The sequence below is a fragment of the Osmerus mordax genome, chromosome 9 (genome assembly GCF_038355195.1).
Source record: "Osmerus mordax isolate fOsmMor3 chromosome 9, fOsmMor3.pri, whole genome shotgun sequence".
Taxonomy (NCBI): Eukaryota; Metazoa; Chordata; class Actinopteri; order Osmeriformes; family Osmeridae; genus Osmerus; species Osmerus mordax.
The window spans coordinates 2316936-2334435 of record NC_090058.1 but is presented as its reverse complement, the minus strand read 5'-3'; the positions used below and the strand labels follow the sequence as shown (position 1 = coordinate 2334435).

Below are 17500 nucleotides of genomic sequence, written 5' to 3'. Positions count from 1 at the left end.
ATTTGTGTGTTGCCGACTGCCCAAGGCTGCACATCTCTTCTGCGCCCCGCCCAGACCAATTAAGTCATGGTGAGCGCGTTCACCTAAACCAATGACAGGATGGGATATCACCCAGCACAGACTGGCAAATTTCACGTATTTATCAGTCTCGACTACAGTGGGAATTGCAGGACGGGGCACTTAATCTGTACAAATGTGAGAAAAGGAACATTTCCTTCAGTACAGGGATATTGCTGCCATACTATGGTTTGGTGAACACGCGCAATCTCTCATGATCTCGAAAAGTGTTTTGCTGAACCAGAATGCAGAGTGAGGTGGTGAAGGAGGGATGAAAGAGTTCTGCAAAGAGAGGAGAGAGGGGAGAGCAGAGAGATCAGCAGGGAGAGAGGAGAGGAGAGAGGGGAGAGCAGAGGGATCAGCAGGGAGAGAGGAGAGAGGGGAGAGCAGAGGGATCAGCAGGGAGAGAGGAGAGGAGAGAGGAGAGAGGGGAGAGCAGAGGGATCAGCAGGGAGAGAGGAGAGGAGAGAGGAGAGAGGGGAGAGCAGAGGGATCAGCAGGGAGAGAGGAGAGACAACGCGGGGGAACAGGAGACGAGCAGAGAGAGGCAGAGAGAGGCAGGAGGAGAGGAGATGGAGTGGAAGGGGAGGAGGTGAGAGGAAAACTGACATGGACATGGAAGTCAAATGAACATGGACCTCAGGACGGAGGAGGGGGAGGAGGGGTGGGGTGTTGAGGGGGGGGGCAGAGTGTTTCCCAGAGAGATAGTGTGTGTGCAGTGGTCTGTTCAGTCAGCTTCAGGATCAGTGGGCTGGCTCTGTGCCAGAGCAGAGCTGTCTGCAAGGAGGTACATCATTTTCTGCCCGAGAAAGAAACACAGACAAATGATGGCCGGGACTTCGACACAGTCAGCTTGGAATTGCTTTATTCCCAAAGCGCACCAGTACGGGAGTCCCCTGTTGCCCTCGGATAAATGGAACAGTTGGAGTGTAAATGAAAAACATTCTAATTAATATTCTGGGAATCGGGATTCTGTGTTAGACTGTGAGAACTGAGGAATTTCCATTTTCTTGTCCTATTTCATGAAAGCTGAATTGTGCAACATGCCAGGTGTTCCGCACGCATTTCAAGGCCTTTGCATCACTTTGTTGGTTCCCACCTCTCGACCAAGCTGCTGTAATAGAAGTGATCCCAGTGACTGCTGCAGGAGCCAAGGTGAAGGCCTGAGAGGACGACACCATCACCTCCCTCCTGCAGGCACAACTTCCTGTGCTTTTGGGTTTCCTGCTCTGCCATAAAGCATTGTGTCCTACAACCCAGGATCCCACCTCCCCCCCACACATACCTCCCCCCACCCCACCACCCCCCCCCCACACCCCCCCACCACACCCCCTAATGAAAGCCCCAGGCCTGGCCGAGGGCTTAGCGGGGCTCAGGTCGGGGGATCTGGGAGTAAAAGTCAGAGGCTGTAATTCTATTTGCAGCTCGTTTTATTGTTTCCTAAATTGCCTCCTGAATGGCATCTAGGAACAGGTCCTCTTAATGTGGCGCGTGTGTGTGAGCTCAATCCTGGAGGCTGGAGCCCGACCACAAGGCTTTACCTGGGATACTGAACGCTGAGATAGACAGGCCAATTTAGGTCCCAGGGTGATCTGGGAGGCTCAACAACAAGCTAACGAGCAAAATCCTTCTGAATAAAATGCCTTTGGAAAGCAATGTTGTGTAAAACCTCGGGCAGGGGAGGAAGGGAGAGAGAGATGCTTCGTACTGACGCCCCGCTCAGAGAAAGTTCATCTTTTCCCCGTGATTTGATAGCTGTCAGGTGATGATGAAGACATGGCCGCTCGCTTGCTGCCCGGCCGACAGAGATGAACCGCTCGCTTCATCTCAGCCTCAACCCAACTCAAAGAGCGGAGGTGGATAGAAGGAGAGATGGAGGAGAAAGAGGGAAGGAGAGAGAGTGGAGGAAGAGAGAAGGAGGGAAGGAGAGTGTGGAGCAGAGAAAGAGACAGCAGAGGAGAGAGAGTGGAGGAGGACAGGAGGAGAGTCCTCTTGTCTTCTCCTCCTCCATGAATCACAGGCTGGCAGGGGAAGACACCTAGTCTTTACACTGAGGCTATCACAACAAGAAGGCCTGCAGGGAGACCCAACATTTGGGAGTGATTAATCAGCGGCTTGTCTCCAGGAGACAGCCTGGAGAGGGGGGGTTCTAACATGTGTTCCTTAATCCGACATCTACATCCAAGCCAATAGGAAACCAAAGGCTCCAACAGGTCATGTGACATGGCTGGGAGAGGGAAGGTAGAGATGGTTACCAGAACTAACACCTTCAACACGATCCTTACGTTCTGGAGATCACAGACCGGATCAGAATCAGAATCAGAAAGGGATTTATTCGCCATGAAAGTTTGCACAGACAAGGAATTTGCTTTGGCAGGAAGGTGCATACAATAAACATATACCTAAAATTTAAATATGTGGACTAACTATACTAAGGGTACATAAACTAGCAGTACTAAGTGGGATTAGAATAGAATTAAATATACAATAATTAAATATACAATAGACACGAAACAACACACATGCAGCACAGAATAGCGAGTTTTAACACGAGTAGGAACAGCGCAGTTCGGACTTTGTAAACAGGACTGCTGGAGGGTAAAAGTTGTTTGTTAAGCGGATTACTCCTGATCACACATACACGTTCTCAAAGTCACTTTTAAATGGGCGGCTGTGGCTCAGGGGGTAGAGAGGGTTGTCTGTTAATCGCAAGGTTGGCGGTTCGATCCCCGACTCCTCCTAGGTCATGTGCCGAAGTATCCTTGAGCAAGACTCTGAACTCCAAGTTGCTCCCGATGGGCAGGCCGGCGCCGTGCATGGCAGCTCGCTGCCATCGGTACGTGTGAGTGAGAGTATGAATGGGTGAATGAGAGGCAAACATTGTAAAGCGCTTTGAGTGCCGCTAAGGTAGAAAAGCGCTATATAAATGCAGTCCATTTAGCATTTTAAATGACCCACTTTCCCTCCGTCCCAGAGCGGCGTGGTCAGACTGGGATCTGCAGCACTGAGACAGGCGACTGAGACACGCTCTCTCCTCGCTCTCTCTCCTCGCTCTCTCTCCTCGCTCTCTCTCCTCGCTCTCTCTCCTCGCTCTCTCTCCTCGCTCTCTCCCCTCGCTCTCTCCCCTCGCTTTCTCTCCTCGCTGGGTCAGGGACTGATTACCGGCTGTAATCTACATTCCCACCAGTCTGCATGAAGCAAGCAGCAACAAACACAAGCAGGGGATAAACCCTGTCTCTGTTTATATTTATACCCTGAATTAAAATGTGTGTTAGAGACTCAACTGCAGCCCCCAGCAGGAGTTACCAGCCCACACACACATTTACATTTAGTCATTTAGCAGACGCTCTTATCCAGAGCGACTTACAGTACAGGGACATTCCCCCGAGGCAAGTAGGGTGAAGTGCCTTGCCCATGGACACAACGTCATTTCGCACAGCCCGGAATTGAACCGGCAACCTTCGGATTAATAGCCCGATTCCCTAACCGCTCAGCCACCTGACTCCCACAACCTCCAGCTAAGACAAGCGCCTGGTAGCTGTGATGTAGCTACTTTGCGATGTGGCTTGTAAATAACAGACTCTTCCTTGACTCTGACCACCGAAATACCGTGGAACTGTGAGGAGAAAAAGAAAAAAACGGTAATCTTGCCTTCTGGATGGAACGCAGCGATATAGCTCCACCAGAGAGGTGACCGTGCTCATACGAATGAGAAGGCAGGTGAACTGGGAAATCAGGGAGCGCGGTGATTAGGGCTGAGCTGTGATTGGGTCTCCCTGCAGCAAGGCGAGGCTGAGGCGGGCTGGCTCAGAGGAGCAGGTGAGCTGGAGCACACTGAGGCCCGGGGGCAGTCATCTTGGATCCGAGGCCGACAGGAAGTGGAGGGGAGGTGAGCTCATGGGAGACACAGTCCCTGTGTTTCTTCACACAATAGGTCATAAAAGTCCTCGATGCGTATTCCATGCAGCCAGCGATCGCAATTAACTGTTATTGTTATTCCTGCTTCTTCTCTCTCCCCCCCCCCCCCCTCTCTCTCAGTAGAGAGAGAGGGGGGGGGGGGGGGGGGGGGGGGGGGGGGTTGTAGTTCCAGTTTGCCTAAACCCCCAGCTAATGTGATGCATGAAATCCATTTAACAAGATAAGCTCTGAGAATCTCTCTTAAAAAGAGCCTGTTCGCTCAGTGCTAATGGCTGAATCACAGCCAGCCGGCAGGGTCCTACAGGGCTCTGTTAGGGCCCTGGAGCCGTGGGCATCGGAGCAGGCCCGGTGCCCAGTGTTCTCTGCCCACGCTCGCTCTCACACAACCTGGGTCCCCCCATGCCCCACAGCCCCCCCCCCCCCATGCCCCACAGGCATGCACCAGCATCCCTGCACACAGAGACAGTCTTCTGTGAGGTGACTGTCAGGTCTCCCCTCCTTCTCGCCCCCTCACTTCCACCGTGTGTGAAAGGGACCTGTCAGGTCTCCCTCCACCCCCTCCCTCCCTCCCTCCACCCCCTCCCTCCCTCTCCTCCCTCCCCTCCCTCCCTCTCCTCCCTCCCCTCTCCCCCCTCCGCCCTCCCCCCCTCCCCCTCCCTCATGCAGGGCCCCACACCCAGCAGATCTGAGTCAGCGTTTCAGAACTTTTGTTTTGTTTGTCAGTCCCCCCCCCCGGCTGAGTGCGAGGGCCAGACTGACTTCCTGACTCAGGGCTCTGTGGACCAGGGGACAGACACAGTGCCTAACCCGCTCAAGCAGAACCCCGGACAGCCCGGGCTGTCTAACGTGTGATCCTGAGGAGAAGGTTGTTTACCACACAGCAAGACAGGCACAAGTGCTGCTCTCACAACCCTGCTCTCCTCACCACAGCCCTGGGGGCAGTACACACTGTCACTTTGTGGCATCCTTCTCCAGAGAGGAGCGTCCCGTCACCAGGGGGAACCTAGATGTTCGCCCCAGGAGGGGGGCAGGTGCCTGGGAGCCCCCCCCACACACACACACACACACACACACACACACACACACAGATGTTAAGCACCTCTGGGTAAATCCAAGTGGTCAACCTCAGATTTTTTTTTTTAAAGCTTTCCGTGTTATTTTCGCCCGAGGAGGTAAACATGTTGTTGTAACTCCCAAGTTTTAGGTCCAAAACAATCGGTTCAATGCATGAATAAACACAAGGGAGAAGCAGTGACAGGCAGCTACTGAGATGAGGTAGTTCTGTTGACGGATGAGGGTCTCAGCACTGTAGGGTTAGTGGGGGGGTGGATGAAGGTGTGGGGCAAACAGGCAGGTGTGAGTCAGGGCCAGGGGGCGCTGGGCCAGACAGACTGGGGGAGGGGGGGCTCCATCTGTTAGCTAGAGGTGGAGGAAGAGGAGGAGGAGGAGGAGGGAGAGGAAAAGAGGAGGGAGGAGAGGAGGAGGAGGGAGAGGAGAAGGAGGGAGAGAAGGAGGAGATGTGGAGGAAGGAGAGGAGGAGGAGGGAGAAGGGAGAGGAGAAGGAGAGGAGAAGGGAGAGGAGGAAAAGGAGAAGGGAGAGAAGGAGAGGAGAAGGAGAGGAGAGGAGAAGGGAGAGGAGAAGGGAGAGGAGGAGGAGGAGGAGAAGGAGAAGGGAGAGCAGAAGGAGAGAAGGGAGAGGAGGAGGGAGAGGAGAAGGAGAAGGGAGAGCAGAAGGAGAGAAGGGAGAGGAGGAGGGAGAGGAGGAAAAGGGAGAGGAGGAAAAGGGAGAGGAGGAGGAGAAGGGAGAGGAGGAAAAGGGAGAGGAGGAGGAAAAGGGAGAGGAGGAGGAGGAGGAGAAGGAGAAGGGAGAGCAGAAGGAGAGAAGGGAGAGGAGGAGGGAGAGGAGAAGGAGAAGGGAGAGCAGAAGGAGAGAAGGGAGAGGAGGAGGGAGAGGAGGAAAAGGGAGAGGAGGAAAAGGGAGAGGAGGAGGAGAAGGGAGAGGAGGAAAAGGGAGAGGAAGAGGAGAGGAGGAGGAGGAGAAGGGAGAGGAGAAGGAAGCAAAGGAGGAGGAGGGAGGAGAGGTGGATGAAGGAGAGGAGGAGGAGAAGTCCTCAGGAGAGTCTCTGGCTGTGCTGTGTCTGTGAGGCAGGGGCACCCAGCCAGACCTCCATCAACACCTCCCCACAGATGACGCCCAACAGGCCCCTGGTCGCTCCTCACCTGGGCTTATCAGCAGGCTGCGGACCCCCCCACCCCTCCTCCACCCAACCTTGGTCTCAGCTGCTCCTACACTCATCTCCCCTCATCCCCCCTCATCCACCCCCCCCCCCCCACCAGCCCCAGCCATTAGCCCCAGCAGGACGATAGCCTGATTATGACAGGAAAATACCAGCTGGTGTTTTATCCCACAGTAAACATGGAGACAAATAGCTGCCACAGCCCCCCCTCCCCTACCCCCCACCACCACCAAACACACCCACTCATCCCCTCTCTCTCTCTCTGTTTAACCATCCACAGCCTCCAGCATTTGCTCCGCGGCTTAGATGCAACAGATCCTACAGAGAAAACGCAGAGGAGAAATCAATTGCTCACCAGTCGAGCTATTCTGAGCACAGTCGCTTGTGTTCGGCGCTACTACTGACACCCCCCCCCCCCCCCCCCCTCTGGAAAATGGGTCTAGGGCTTAACCTGCATTTCAACAGACTGCTCTCCCCGCAAAGCATTCTGCTCACATCCTGGTAGCAACATCCATCTCTGAGAACACTAGCAACAATAGGCTGTCCCCTCCAGGGATCAGACAGCTAGCCAATCTCAAACAGCAACAAAACACACAGAAACACACACAGGGAAATCTATAAAGTTGCACACACACCATCACACACACACACACACCACACACACACCGGAGGTGACATGACTTACTTCAGTCTCATGGTGTTTCCAGAACGTTCCACTGGTACTGCGCCTGACCTCCTCCTGAAGCCGCTCTGAAGCATCAGACCGATCATACCTCCTGTGTCTGTACGTGTGTGTGAGTGAGTGAGTCCTAGGCAGCAAACCCTCTGCTCTGTGTGTTTGTCCCCCAGCCAGCTCAGCCCAGAGTAGCCCCACTCTGCAGCTCTCTACTCAGCATTAATCTGCCCTGCCTGCCTGTCTGCCTGTCTGTCTGTCTGCCTGTCCGTCTGTCTGCACATATCTTGCCTCTGAGAGACTCTCTCTATGGATGTCTCTCTGTAGAAGTCTCTCTGTAGATCTACCTGTGGATATTTCTGTAGATCTCTCTCGATAGTTCTCTCTGTAGATATCTCTCTGTAGATCACAGTAGATTTCTCTCTCTGGATCTTTTCCTGTCCCTCTTAGTCTGAGCAAATGTGTGAGTGGCCCATGCTATTCTCCACCTCACTCACTCACCTACCCCCGACCACTCAGACCACCCCCTCTCCACCCCCCTCCATCCCTCCCTCCAGCAACCTCAAACAGGAAGGACAAAGTAGCAAACACACACACACACAGACACCTCCCCTCCCTCCCTCCACACACACACACACACACACACACACAGACACCTCCCCTCCCTCCACACACACACACACACACACACACACACACACACACAGCTACCCAGGCCATTCACAGGACAGAAAAAGCATAAGAATAGGTTAGGGTATCCTACTGTTTACAGCTAATAGAATCCTCTGCCAGGACAATCACATTAGCGTCTTTAACAATAGCACAGGGGGAATGACTTGCATTCTATTGTTGTTGAAGTACTGTCGCAAGCACATTTTACTCACTATTCTCACGCGTTTTTGTCTCTCCTGAATCAAAGACACCCAAACGCTGAATTTTCGAGCCCAATTCAGTTTTTAATGCGTGGGCGGTGACTGGCCAGCATTTGAGTCATGAGCAAGTTACAGAATGGTTTCTATGGTAACTTTGAGCAGCAGGCTCGGTGATTAAGAGCTCACGTCTCTGACACATTTACATTTAGTCATTTAGCAGACGCTCTTATCCAGAGCGACTTACAGTAAGTACAGGGACATACCCCCCGAGGCAAGTAGGGTGAAGTGCCTTGCCCAAGGACACAACGTCATTTGGCACGGCCGGGAATCGAACTGGCAACCTTCTGATTACTAGCCCGCTTCCCTCACCGCTCAGCCACCTGACTCCCTGACACGAAAGCTGCTCCCGTCTGAGGGGCCGGAGGAAGCTCCTGCTGCAGAGGCTGACTGGCTGGCTGCCCCCCCCCCCCGGGCGCTGCCCCTCTCCACAATCACAGCCACAACTGAGACCCCTCACCTGGACAGGGTGGAGAGGGGCTATAGCAGGGTGGAGAGGGGCTATAGCAGGTTGGAGAGGGGCTATAGCAGGGTGGAGGGGCTATAGCAGGGTGGAGAGGGGCTATAGCAGGGTGGAGAGGGGCTATAGCAGGTTGGAGGGGCTATAGCAGGGTGGAGAGGGGCTATAGCAGGGTGGAGAGGGGCTATAGCAGGGTGGAGAGGGGCTATAGCAGGGTGGAGGGGCTATAGCAGGGTGGAGAGGGGCTATAGCAGGGTGGAGAGGGGCTATAGCAGGGTGGAGAGGGGCTATAGCAGGGTGGAGAGGGGCTATAGCAGGGTGGAGAGGGGCTATAGCAGGGTGGAGAGGGGCTATAGCATCAGTTCCTCCACCATCTCTCCCTCTCTCCCTCCACCATCTCTCCCTCCCCCCTTTCTCCCTAGCAGTCCACATAACATGTCCCCAGAGGGGAGGTGACAGAGCCTCCGCGCGGTGCGGCACACGGGCAGCCTTCCCGCGCGGCTCTCCCGCGGGGCGTGGCCACACCTCGGTCCCAATCAGGAGGTGTTGATGGAAGAGAGCGCCGTGCACAGTGCCGAGCACAGTGCCGAGCACAGTGCCCAGCCACGCGTCGCTCAGCCACGCCGTGAGGCACCCTGCTGGGAGCGCTGCCTAGCTTCATTAGCGAGCGCTGTGTCAACACACTAATCATATGCTCCGTCACAAAGCAATCAGTGTTCAGAGCGCTGGTGAGCTCAGGGATACACCCTCTCTACCATTTATTCATCACACACACACACACACTTATACCCCTTTAGTCAGCAGACCCTGACCTTTAACCCTTGTTGTCTCCAGGCTACGTTATGGTCAGTCTAATAGCCAATTGCTCATTATTGACCCAGAGCGGTCTTTGTTTCAACGCACTCTTGCTGATAGAGAGGAAGGCGGGGCTGAACACAGGCTGGTCTGTCTCTGCTGATCTCTTTGTGCTGCGCATGACTTTTACCCGGCCAGATGCCGTCCATTATGCCTTTTCAAAACACAGATGAGAGATGAGCCGAGTGAGATTCATGAGTCATCAGCAGCAATCAGAGCGGGCTCATATTTCAGCCTGGACTGTTTGAACCTCTTAATGCATCGCTCCTGTCCGTCCGCATAACGAGCGGAGAGGTTGTCCTAGCAGGAGTCTTAATCACGGTGCCCTGGGCCGGAGCCCCGGGTGATGATGCTGAGATTAAGGGGGACCACGGCTGACAGCACACAAACTAACGCCGCCCCCCGCTTACCAATCCAGCGTCGGGAATTAAATGCTTTTTCAACGGCGTGTTGAAACAAATCCAAAACTAAATGCTTTTTTTATTTTTTATTATTCTTAATGGTTGAGTAATTTTTTTCTAATGGAAAATAAGAGAAAGCGTTGTGGCAGAAGCGCTCACCGAGACAGCCCTGGATTCTTCTTCCTGCTCTCCTCATCCTTCCCTCTTAGCATCTACCTAATTGCATTCAAATTAAAATTTAATCTCTGAGTGGAACAGCGTTTGTGACTGTCAGACAAGCTGCTGCAGAGCTCGTTCCACTGCAGAGGGGAGCGTCGCTCTGCAGACGCTCTGCGGACGCTCTGACGCCACATCCTGTGTTCTCAGCAGTTTCGCAAGCGTCCTACTAATTATATCTTTAGAGGATGAAAATGAATACTAATCACAAACGAGTTTTTCAATCAGTCCCAAAACGTAAATGCTCATTTGGTCGTCAGTCCCTGTGCATTGTTAATTCAAACATCATTCCAAGAGAGGAACAAAAAAAAAGAAATGATGGAATTTGGTTTGTCTCAGCTTGCTTTGACCTGGGAGACCTAAAATACCTTCATTACAATCAGCAGAGCTGCCTGGGATGAGGGCCAGGAGGATGAGGACTGTCGGATGACCGATTATGATGATGATGATTCTCCTGCGAATCTCCAGGACGTGGGTGTGTTTCTAATCAGAGCCTCTCCACCCCCCCCTCTCCACCCCCCACTGAGGAATGCAACGCAGTTTTAGCTCCGTCACCACCACAGCTCTGCTGGCCAAGCCAAACAAGACATTCCTGGCAGGGAAGACTCTTCTGGGATGAAATGAAAGGTGGAATCCTTCGCTGCTCCCCCCCACCCCCCCCCCCCTGTCTGTCCCACCAGGATGTGAGGGACGGGGGTGGGGGACAAGTTCCCCATCCCTGCCTCGCCCCACCTGGGTCGGCCAGAACCCCTGGGTTTGAGCTTGCGTCCAAACAAAAACACGAGCTCCCATAAATCAGACTGAGAAATTAACCTTGTCACACCCCACCGTTGTTCGGCGCTGACCCACCGCTCCCCTCGCAGGAAGTGATGCGTACAGGAAGTGACACATTTAGAAGAGGATTCAAAATATCCTCCCGGCCGAGGGAGAGGGCCCCCCCCCCGTGTTCCAGTCCGGTCCACGGACTCAGGATGAGCCTGGGAGAGGAAACAAGTCCCTTCAGAGAAACAAGCTTCTTACCCAGCACCTGTGGACATTGATGTCACACCCCCCCCCCCCCCTCACCTCCTCCAACTCCCAGGGTGCACTGCTTCAGCAGCCGTATGCATCATACTTTAGCCAGCCTCCCCCAGATTGACATTCATTACAGCCCAGCCCTCCTGAGGGACAAGGGGCAGAGCACAGCTACACTCACCCTGCCCAACCTGCCCGGGAACCTATCAACCTGCCTGGGAACCTACACTCATCCTGCCTGGGAAACTATCAACGTTAGCCAACAGCCTAGGTAGCCCTGCAGGCCTCCCAGCAGCGCAGGAACGTGACCCCCAGAAAACTGCATCCTGGACCTGGAAACACGGCAGGAAGACAGCAGGCTGGGACAGAGAACATTCCGGAAGCACACTGCGCAATACGTGTGGAGGACATACATTTACATTTAGTCATTTAGCAGACGCTCTTATCCAGAGCGACTTACAGTAAGGACAGGGACATTCCCCCGAGGCAAGTAGGGTGAAGTGCCTTGCCCAAGGACACAACGTCATTTGACACGGCCGGGAATCGAACCAGCGATCTTCTGATTAATAGTCCGATTCCCTAACCGCTCAGCCACCTGACTCCCTCAGAGACAAACAGAGGATCGTTGGAACATAGCCACATGAGCCTTGCTGGGCTGAAGAACGGACTTTAAACTGAATCTTAGGAACCAAAACAAGACCTAAACGTCAACAGAGAAACTAATTAGAGAAAAAGACTCATTTTAGTCTTTGAACCCTGAGACCATCTGAGATGAGTCATTATGCATTCACAGTCAATAGGATTGAATCTAAAAAGGTACGTTGGAAACCGATCCACCGTAATTCAATGGTGACAAGGACAACATCTCCGTGGACGAGCGACGGGTTCCTATCATGCCAGAGCCACCGTGAGCCGTGACCGGAGCGCGTGGTGACCCCGCTCCTCAACACGCTACACGCAGAAGGCCAAGCACACACACACACACGCCAACACGATGGTATATCACTCAGAGCTTTGATGGGTTTGATTACGAGGTGAGATTTGATGACAGCTTACCTGATGAAGAAGGAGGCTGCAGCGGATGCACTCTGGTCGGAGGTGTGTGTGGGTGTGTGTGTGGAGATGGGTGTGTTGCTGTGTGTGGAGGTGTGTGTGTTGCTGTGTGTAGGTGTGTGTGTGGAGGTGTGTGTTGGGGAGTGGCCAGGGTGTCCAGGGCTCCTGTATCTGGGCGTCGACAGGAAGCTGGCTGGGCTACTGATGACGGACGTCTCCAAAATGGCGGCACCCCTCTCCGGCTCCCCCAGAAGACCTTGGACCTGCAGACACACACACACACACGCACACACACAGAGGTCATGAAAAAAATCCTTCCAGCCATGACCAACCTCCTCCTCCCTTGCAAAAAAATGCCATCTGTTCCTTTCACAACACTATTTTTCACCCCTTTCTCCCTGCCGGTCGATCTCCTCCTCGCTGCTACAAGCAGCAGTGGAGACCAGGCCTTTTAAGAGACTTCAGCACTGTCCCCCTCAGTGTCTCTAACAGCCAGGAGACTGTCCCCCTCAGTGTCTCCAACAGCCAGGAGACTGTCCCCCTCAGTGTCTCTAACAGCCAGGACACTGTCCCCCTCAGTGTCTCTAACAGCCAGGACACTGTCCCCCTCAGTGTCTCTAACAGCCAGGAGACTGTCCCCCTCAGTGTCTCTAACAGCCAGGACACTGTCCCCCTCAGTGTCTCTAACAGCCAGCCCACCTCTCATTGATTCAGGCGATCACTATACTCGGAAGGAGGCGTTGTGTGAGCAGTAATTAAGAGAGAACCAACCAATCTAATTAGCCGTTAAATCATTGGCTGTACATATACATCAGCAGCTAATTTTCCATTCACTAGTCTTCACGTGTGAATGCTGTTTAAAAGAAAAACACACCTTGCTGCAAGGAATACTGAAGAGCAAGCAGAAAAAAGGAAAATCTGTGAGATTGTCAGAAGCTTTCTTAACTTCTTCACCGACTGACTGTGCAATACTTGATAAATATTAATATTTCTGACAAGTGTACTGCTGTCCCCAGCGGGCTCCACTGTGTGTGGACGGGCCCCTGGCCCGGGTCCAGCGGAGGCGTGTGTGTGTCAGGGTGTGAGACGGCCCCAGGAGGGCTACAGCAGCTGGACTGGGGCTGGAGACAGCAGCCCCCTGGGGCCACAGAGGGGACTCCCATGACCAGGGGCTAGGAGGCGGCAGCAGGTCCCAGTCTGGGAGCAGGGAGGTGGGGGAGGTGGGGGAGGAGGGGAGGGTGTTGCTCTCCCTTCTGGTCTGGCAAAGGGAGCACTGAGAAGGTCATCTTTGTAGTCCTGGACCCAAACGATCCAACTGGGGGATCGTCATGACAACACCGGCCTCACCACCAGTCAAGCCAATCCAACAAGTGAGGATATTAGGAGGCGGTTGTTTTGGTGGTGGGGATGACAATGTACAATCTGTACCAGCGACCTTGAGCAGGAGTCGTCTTGTCGCCAGGCGTGGGGGGGGGGGCATGTCGTCAACACAATCCGGCCCCTCTGAATATTTCCCCGCTCAATGTTCGCCCCAGATTCATGTTTGGTCACTAAAATAGCATCATTTACAATCTTTTTATACAGTGTGGGCCTGCAGTGTGTGTGCCATCTGTCAACAGCGCCTGACAGCTGAACTATTTATACGTCCGGGCTGACATGCACCGGCTATACATCATTGGCTGGGAGCGTGCGGGCGGACAGCCGCACCACAACGCACACACAGGAAGTACCCAGGCCGTAGCTCAGGAAGGAGAGACGCTTTTATATGGACGACACGATCGCGTTGCGACACTCAAGGGTGATTGGATTGTCGGCTGTCCTCTGGTGCGTGTCGGCTGTCGAGCGCTGGAGGGTCGCTGGTGGTTGACGTTGGTCGCCGGTATCAGAGGTCGTAAGGGGATGTTAGTCGTTTAGGGAGCTTGTTTTGTGCAGGTGAGTCGGTGCTCCACCCATGTGGCTGGAGGAATCTGAGATGGCGTTAGGCTCTGGGGCGTCACGGTGAGCGGAGGACTCTCCCTCTCTCTCTCCATCACCCTCTCCCCCTCCCTGTGACACGGGTGACACCCTGGCCCAGCTGGGGGGGGGGGGGGGGACAGCAGCCCAGATGGCCCAGTGGGCACAGACATGGTGGCAGACGAGCAGGCGAGGTCACACTGGGACAACAGCGAGCCGCACACACACACACACACACAGGCACACCCACACACTAAACCCCCAGTGTCAGGAGTACTGGGTTTTAGCAGATTAACACGTGAGAGCAGAGGGCAAATAACAGATTTAGGTCAATAAATTAGTCATTTTGATTTTGAATACTGAAGTACAATATTCTCTCCTGACCACCATGGTGGACTGTGCAACTTTAAGATATTCATATGAACACATTGGACGGCCACGCCCAAGGTTCAACTGAACAATGGCAACATGGATGAGCTCATTCAGTACGTGCCGTGTCCTTGGTTTAAGCTGCCTTTCATCCAGCCGTCCGTTATCTAGGTGAGATTGTGTGTACCGTTTAAATGTCTCCAAACATACTTCCACACCAGAGGTCGTTCATAGATGTGGGTTTCAAGGTGTCCTGTGCTGGGCTGTGTGGAGCCCCTGGAGGAGGCAGCAGCAGCGTCGCCGCCGCCTGACAGAAGCATCTCCCTGTCTTTGTCTGCTCTCTGCTCCTCTGCTCTCCGCACAAAGACAGAGAGAGGGAAGCAGGAGTTAAAGGAGACTTGCCTCTGGGCACCTTGACTCCCGATCCTCCCTAGCTAATGTGGGGTTTCTTTTTCTGAGTAGATCTAATTTTAATGAAAGAAACGTTTTGAAAATAACACCAGGCCCATGTCTGCGGTGTTTGTAACAGCAGATATCCTGAAGGGACATCTCCCGGTCTGGGAGTTGGGCTGGGGCGCAGCTATGTGGAGGTGTGGAAGGCAACACAGCTCTCAGTGGCACTAATTGCTTTTCGACACATGGGGGGGGAACAATCCTCTCCTTGTGTGCCCGGGCGCTCAGCTTTCTCCTAGATTGCACACACGCTTCTAAAAGCTTTTCTGGTGCCCTCACAAACTGTCGCCGTGGGCACTTGTTGACAGCGAGCAGAGAATTTAAACCTGGTTTGCGGTCTCTCTGGCCTGAAGGAAGAATTACACTAATAAACCCTCATAATGGAGCACCGTTGTTAAGGAAGCCACGCCGAAAAGGCAGAAACGGTGCCGATGACCTTCTAAAACGCCGGAAAAACGTCACATTAGGCTGTTATCAGTGTGAGAAATAGCAGAGTAAGTGCTGTGGTTGCAACATTACATAAGTGGAACATAAAACCCTCATCAAGTAAGAAAGTCCACATTCTGCTGGCGTCGGAAAGAGAGATGAGAGCGACAGAGAGAGTAACCCTGACTGAGGGACCGCGGCGGGCGTGAGAGGGAGAGAAGCAGATCTGGCACCTGCATAGCGGCTTGTGAGTTTGTCGAGCACCCAGAGTCTGCCTGGTGTGGAATGTCTCGGTGATGTGTCACGATGGTGTGTCACAGACGCTTCTGAGGCCAGATGTCACGGTCGCTTCACGGGGACCACATCGCCCTCGCACAGACAGAGAGAGGCTGGGACGGTTAAGAGACTGAGGAGCGGACAAGTGTGCATACCATGTCGGCCGGAGATGGCAAAAGTACACACATCCTTCACTCAAGTAAAAACTATTACAAAGAAAAGGTTTTTGGGGAGAAAAACCCAAAACCCTTTTTATATATATATATATATATATTATTTATTTATTTTTTTACCTTTTCAAACTTTATGTTCAAAAGAATGTTTTCAACCTTCAGAAACCTTTTTAACCCTTCAAAACATTTTGTTCAAATTAATGTTTTCAACCATCCCAAAAAAAAAATTCCACCACACACAACACGACAGAAAAACACAACATTTTCACCTGGGGGTGGCAAGAGCGTGGCAGGAGGTAGTTTGGGGGAGGAACGGTGTGACCCAATGCCACCATCAATTATTATAACAGCAGCTGCCCTCAGCATCTACTGCCCTCAGCATCTACTGCCCTCAGCATCTACTGCCCTCAGCATCTACTGCCCTCAGCATCTATTGCCCTCAGCATCTATTGCCCTCAGCATCTACTGCCCTCAGCATCTACTGCCCTCAGCAGCTGCCCCCCCCCCACCCCACCCTTGGATCTGCCAGTGCTGCCTCCATCTTTAAGACGTTCCTGAACCCAGGCTCCTGTGGACTGGACAGAGAGGACCTACCGGGCTGGGCTGGGGGAGGAAGTTGTTGACTCTTGAGATGCTCCACATGCCCTCCAGGTACTGCTGGGCCTGGATGGTGACCGACCCCAGGGACCCCGACAGCTGTCCTCCGCCCACCGTCACCTGGACACTGGTGTTGGGTCCCGAGGAGCCAGCGCAGCCCTGGGGCCAGCCCAGCCCCCGTCTCCTGTCCCCCAGGGGCAGCAGCTGGTGGGCTCGGGGGCCCTGGGGGCCCTGGGGCCCGGAGGGGGAGAAGGTGAGCCGGGAGGGCTGGGCTGAGAGAGCGGAGGCGACTGGTGCTGGTGTACAGAGGGCGTGGCCCGGAGGAGGCGAGGGGGCGGGGCCTGGGGGCGGCGAGGGGGCGTGGACCGTCTGGATGGCCTCCTGTCTCAGCTGCAGGACGGAGGTGTGGCATACCTGGCAGCTGGCCCCGCCGTCATGACTCCCAGGAACCTGGAGCTGGTCGAACAGAAAGGCAGCGTATCCAGGATCCTACAGAGGAGAGAGCGAGAGAGAGAGAGAGCGCAATAGCAAGAGCGAGAGCAAGAGAGAGAGAGCGTGAGAGAGAGAAAAAGAGAGAGCGAGAGAGGGGGAGAAGGGAATTCCAAATGAATACACTCCAACTAAAAGCAAGCCACAACACATTCACGACCATAATAAATATAAACATCACTTAGAAAACACAGGTCTTCCTGCCAGTTGTCTCTCTGTTCCAGGAGACCAGCGGTGTGGTCCCCGGCCTCCCTGCCTCAACCACTTCCTCGTCCTGTGCAACTCTTGTTTGTTTACAAGGAACTGCTCCGCCCGGCTGTAACCAGAGCCTGCACATCATGTTGCTCTAAACCAATCGCCCCTCTCGCGCCGCCCCTCTGCACAGGACCCCCCAGCCCAGCCGGACCACGCAAGCCAGGCAGAAGAGATAACTCACCGGGGGATTAGTGGGCGACCCCACGGAAGCAGAGATTGGGCATTCCTCTGGTACAACAAGTGCAATCGTCTCACTAGTTTACACAGGACGGCTTAGGGTGTCGAAACAAGCGAACGTGACGGGGGGCGTCCCTGAGCTCCGTCCAGAGCTGACAGCTGCTTACGTACCATTAAATCAGACGCCTGCCGTGAAAACACGCTATCAGACGCCTGGGCAAAAACACGCTATCAGACGATGGGAAACATCGCTCTGCCTTCCACCTTTATCACAGCTATTCATACGGTCCTCCTCAACAGGCCGGTTACCCTTACTCACCACACAAAACACACCCACGCGCACGCTGCAGTCTCTTAAGAGGCATTAAGGGCCGCCAGGCTCTCTCCCAGCGAAGCTAAGACCTCAGATAGGAGCTCACAGTCCAGACATAAATGTTTACGAGGCCTGGGTTCCACGGAGGCTCGCTGGTGATCAGCAGGAGTGAGAGCCTGGTCAAACAACCATCCAGCGTGTTAATG

The 17500-nt window shown here is 53.9% G+C and overlaps 2 protein-coding genes across 2 annotated transcripts in view; both read right to left on the bottom strand.

The window, feature by feature from the left end:
- LOC136949037 (kinesin-like protein KIF26A) overlaps nt 1-12519 on the bottom strand; it is a 37978-nt gene extending 25459 nt beyond the window's left edge. The window contains exons 1-2 of the mRNA XM_067243237.1: nt 12304-12519; nt 11817-12076 (exon numbers count right to left, since the gene is read on the bottom strand). Coding sequence (XP_067099338.1) covers nt 11817-12076; nt 12304-12519 — 476 coding nt within the window. The remainder of the gene's footprint in view (nt 1-11816; nt 12077-12303) is intronic.
- A 395-nt stretch (nt 12520-12914) lies between these two features.
- Nucleotides 12915-17500, bottom strand: part of LOC136949036 (kinesin-like protein KIF26A) — a 26073-nt gene continuing 21487 nt past the window's right edge. Inside the window, exons 3-4 of the mRNA XM_067243236.1 lie at nt 16058-16549; nt 12915-13010 (exon numbers count right to left, since the gene is read on the bottom strand). Of these exons, the coding sequence (XP_067099337.1) occupies nt 12915-13010; nt 16058-16549 (588 nt within the window). The remainder of the gene's footprint in view (nt 13011-16057; nt 16550-17500) is intronic.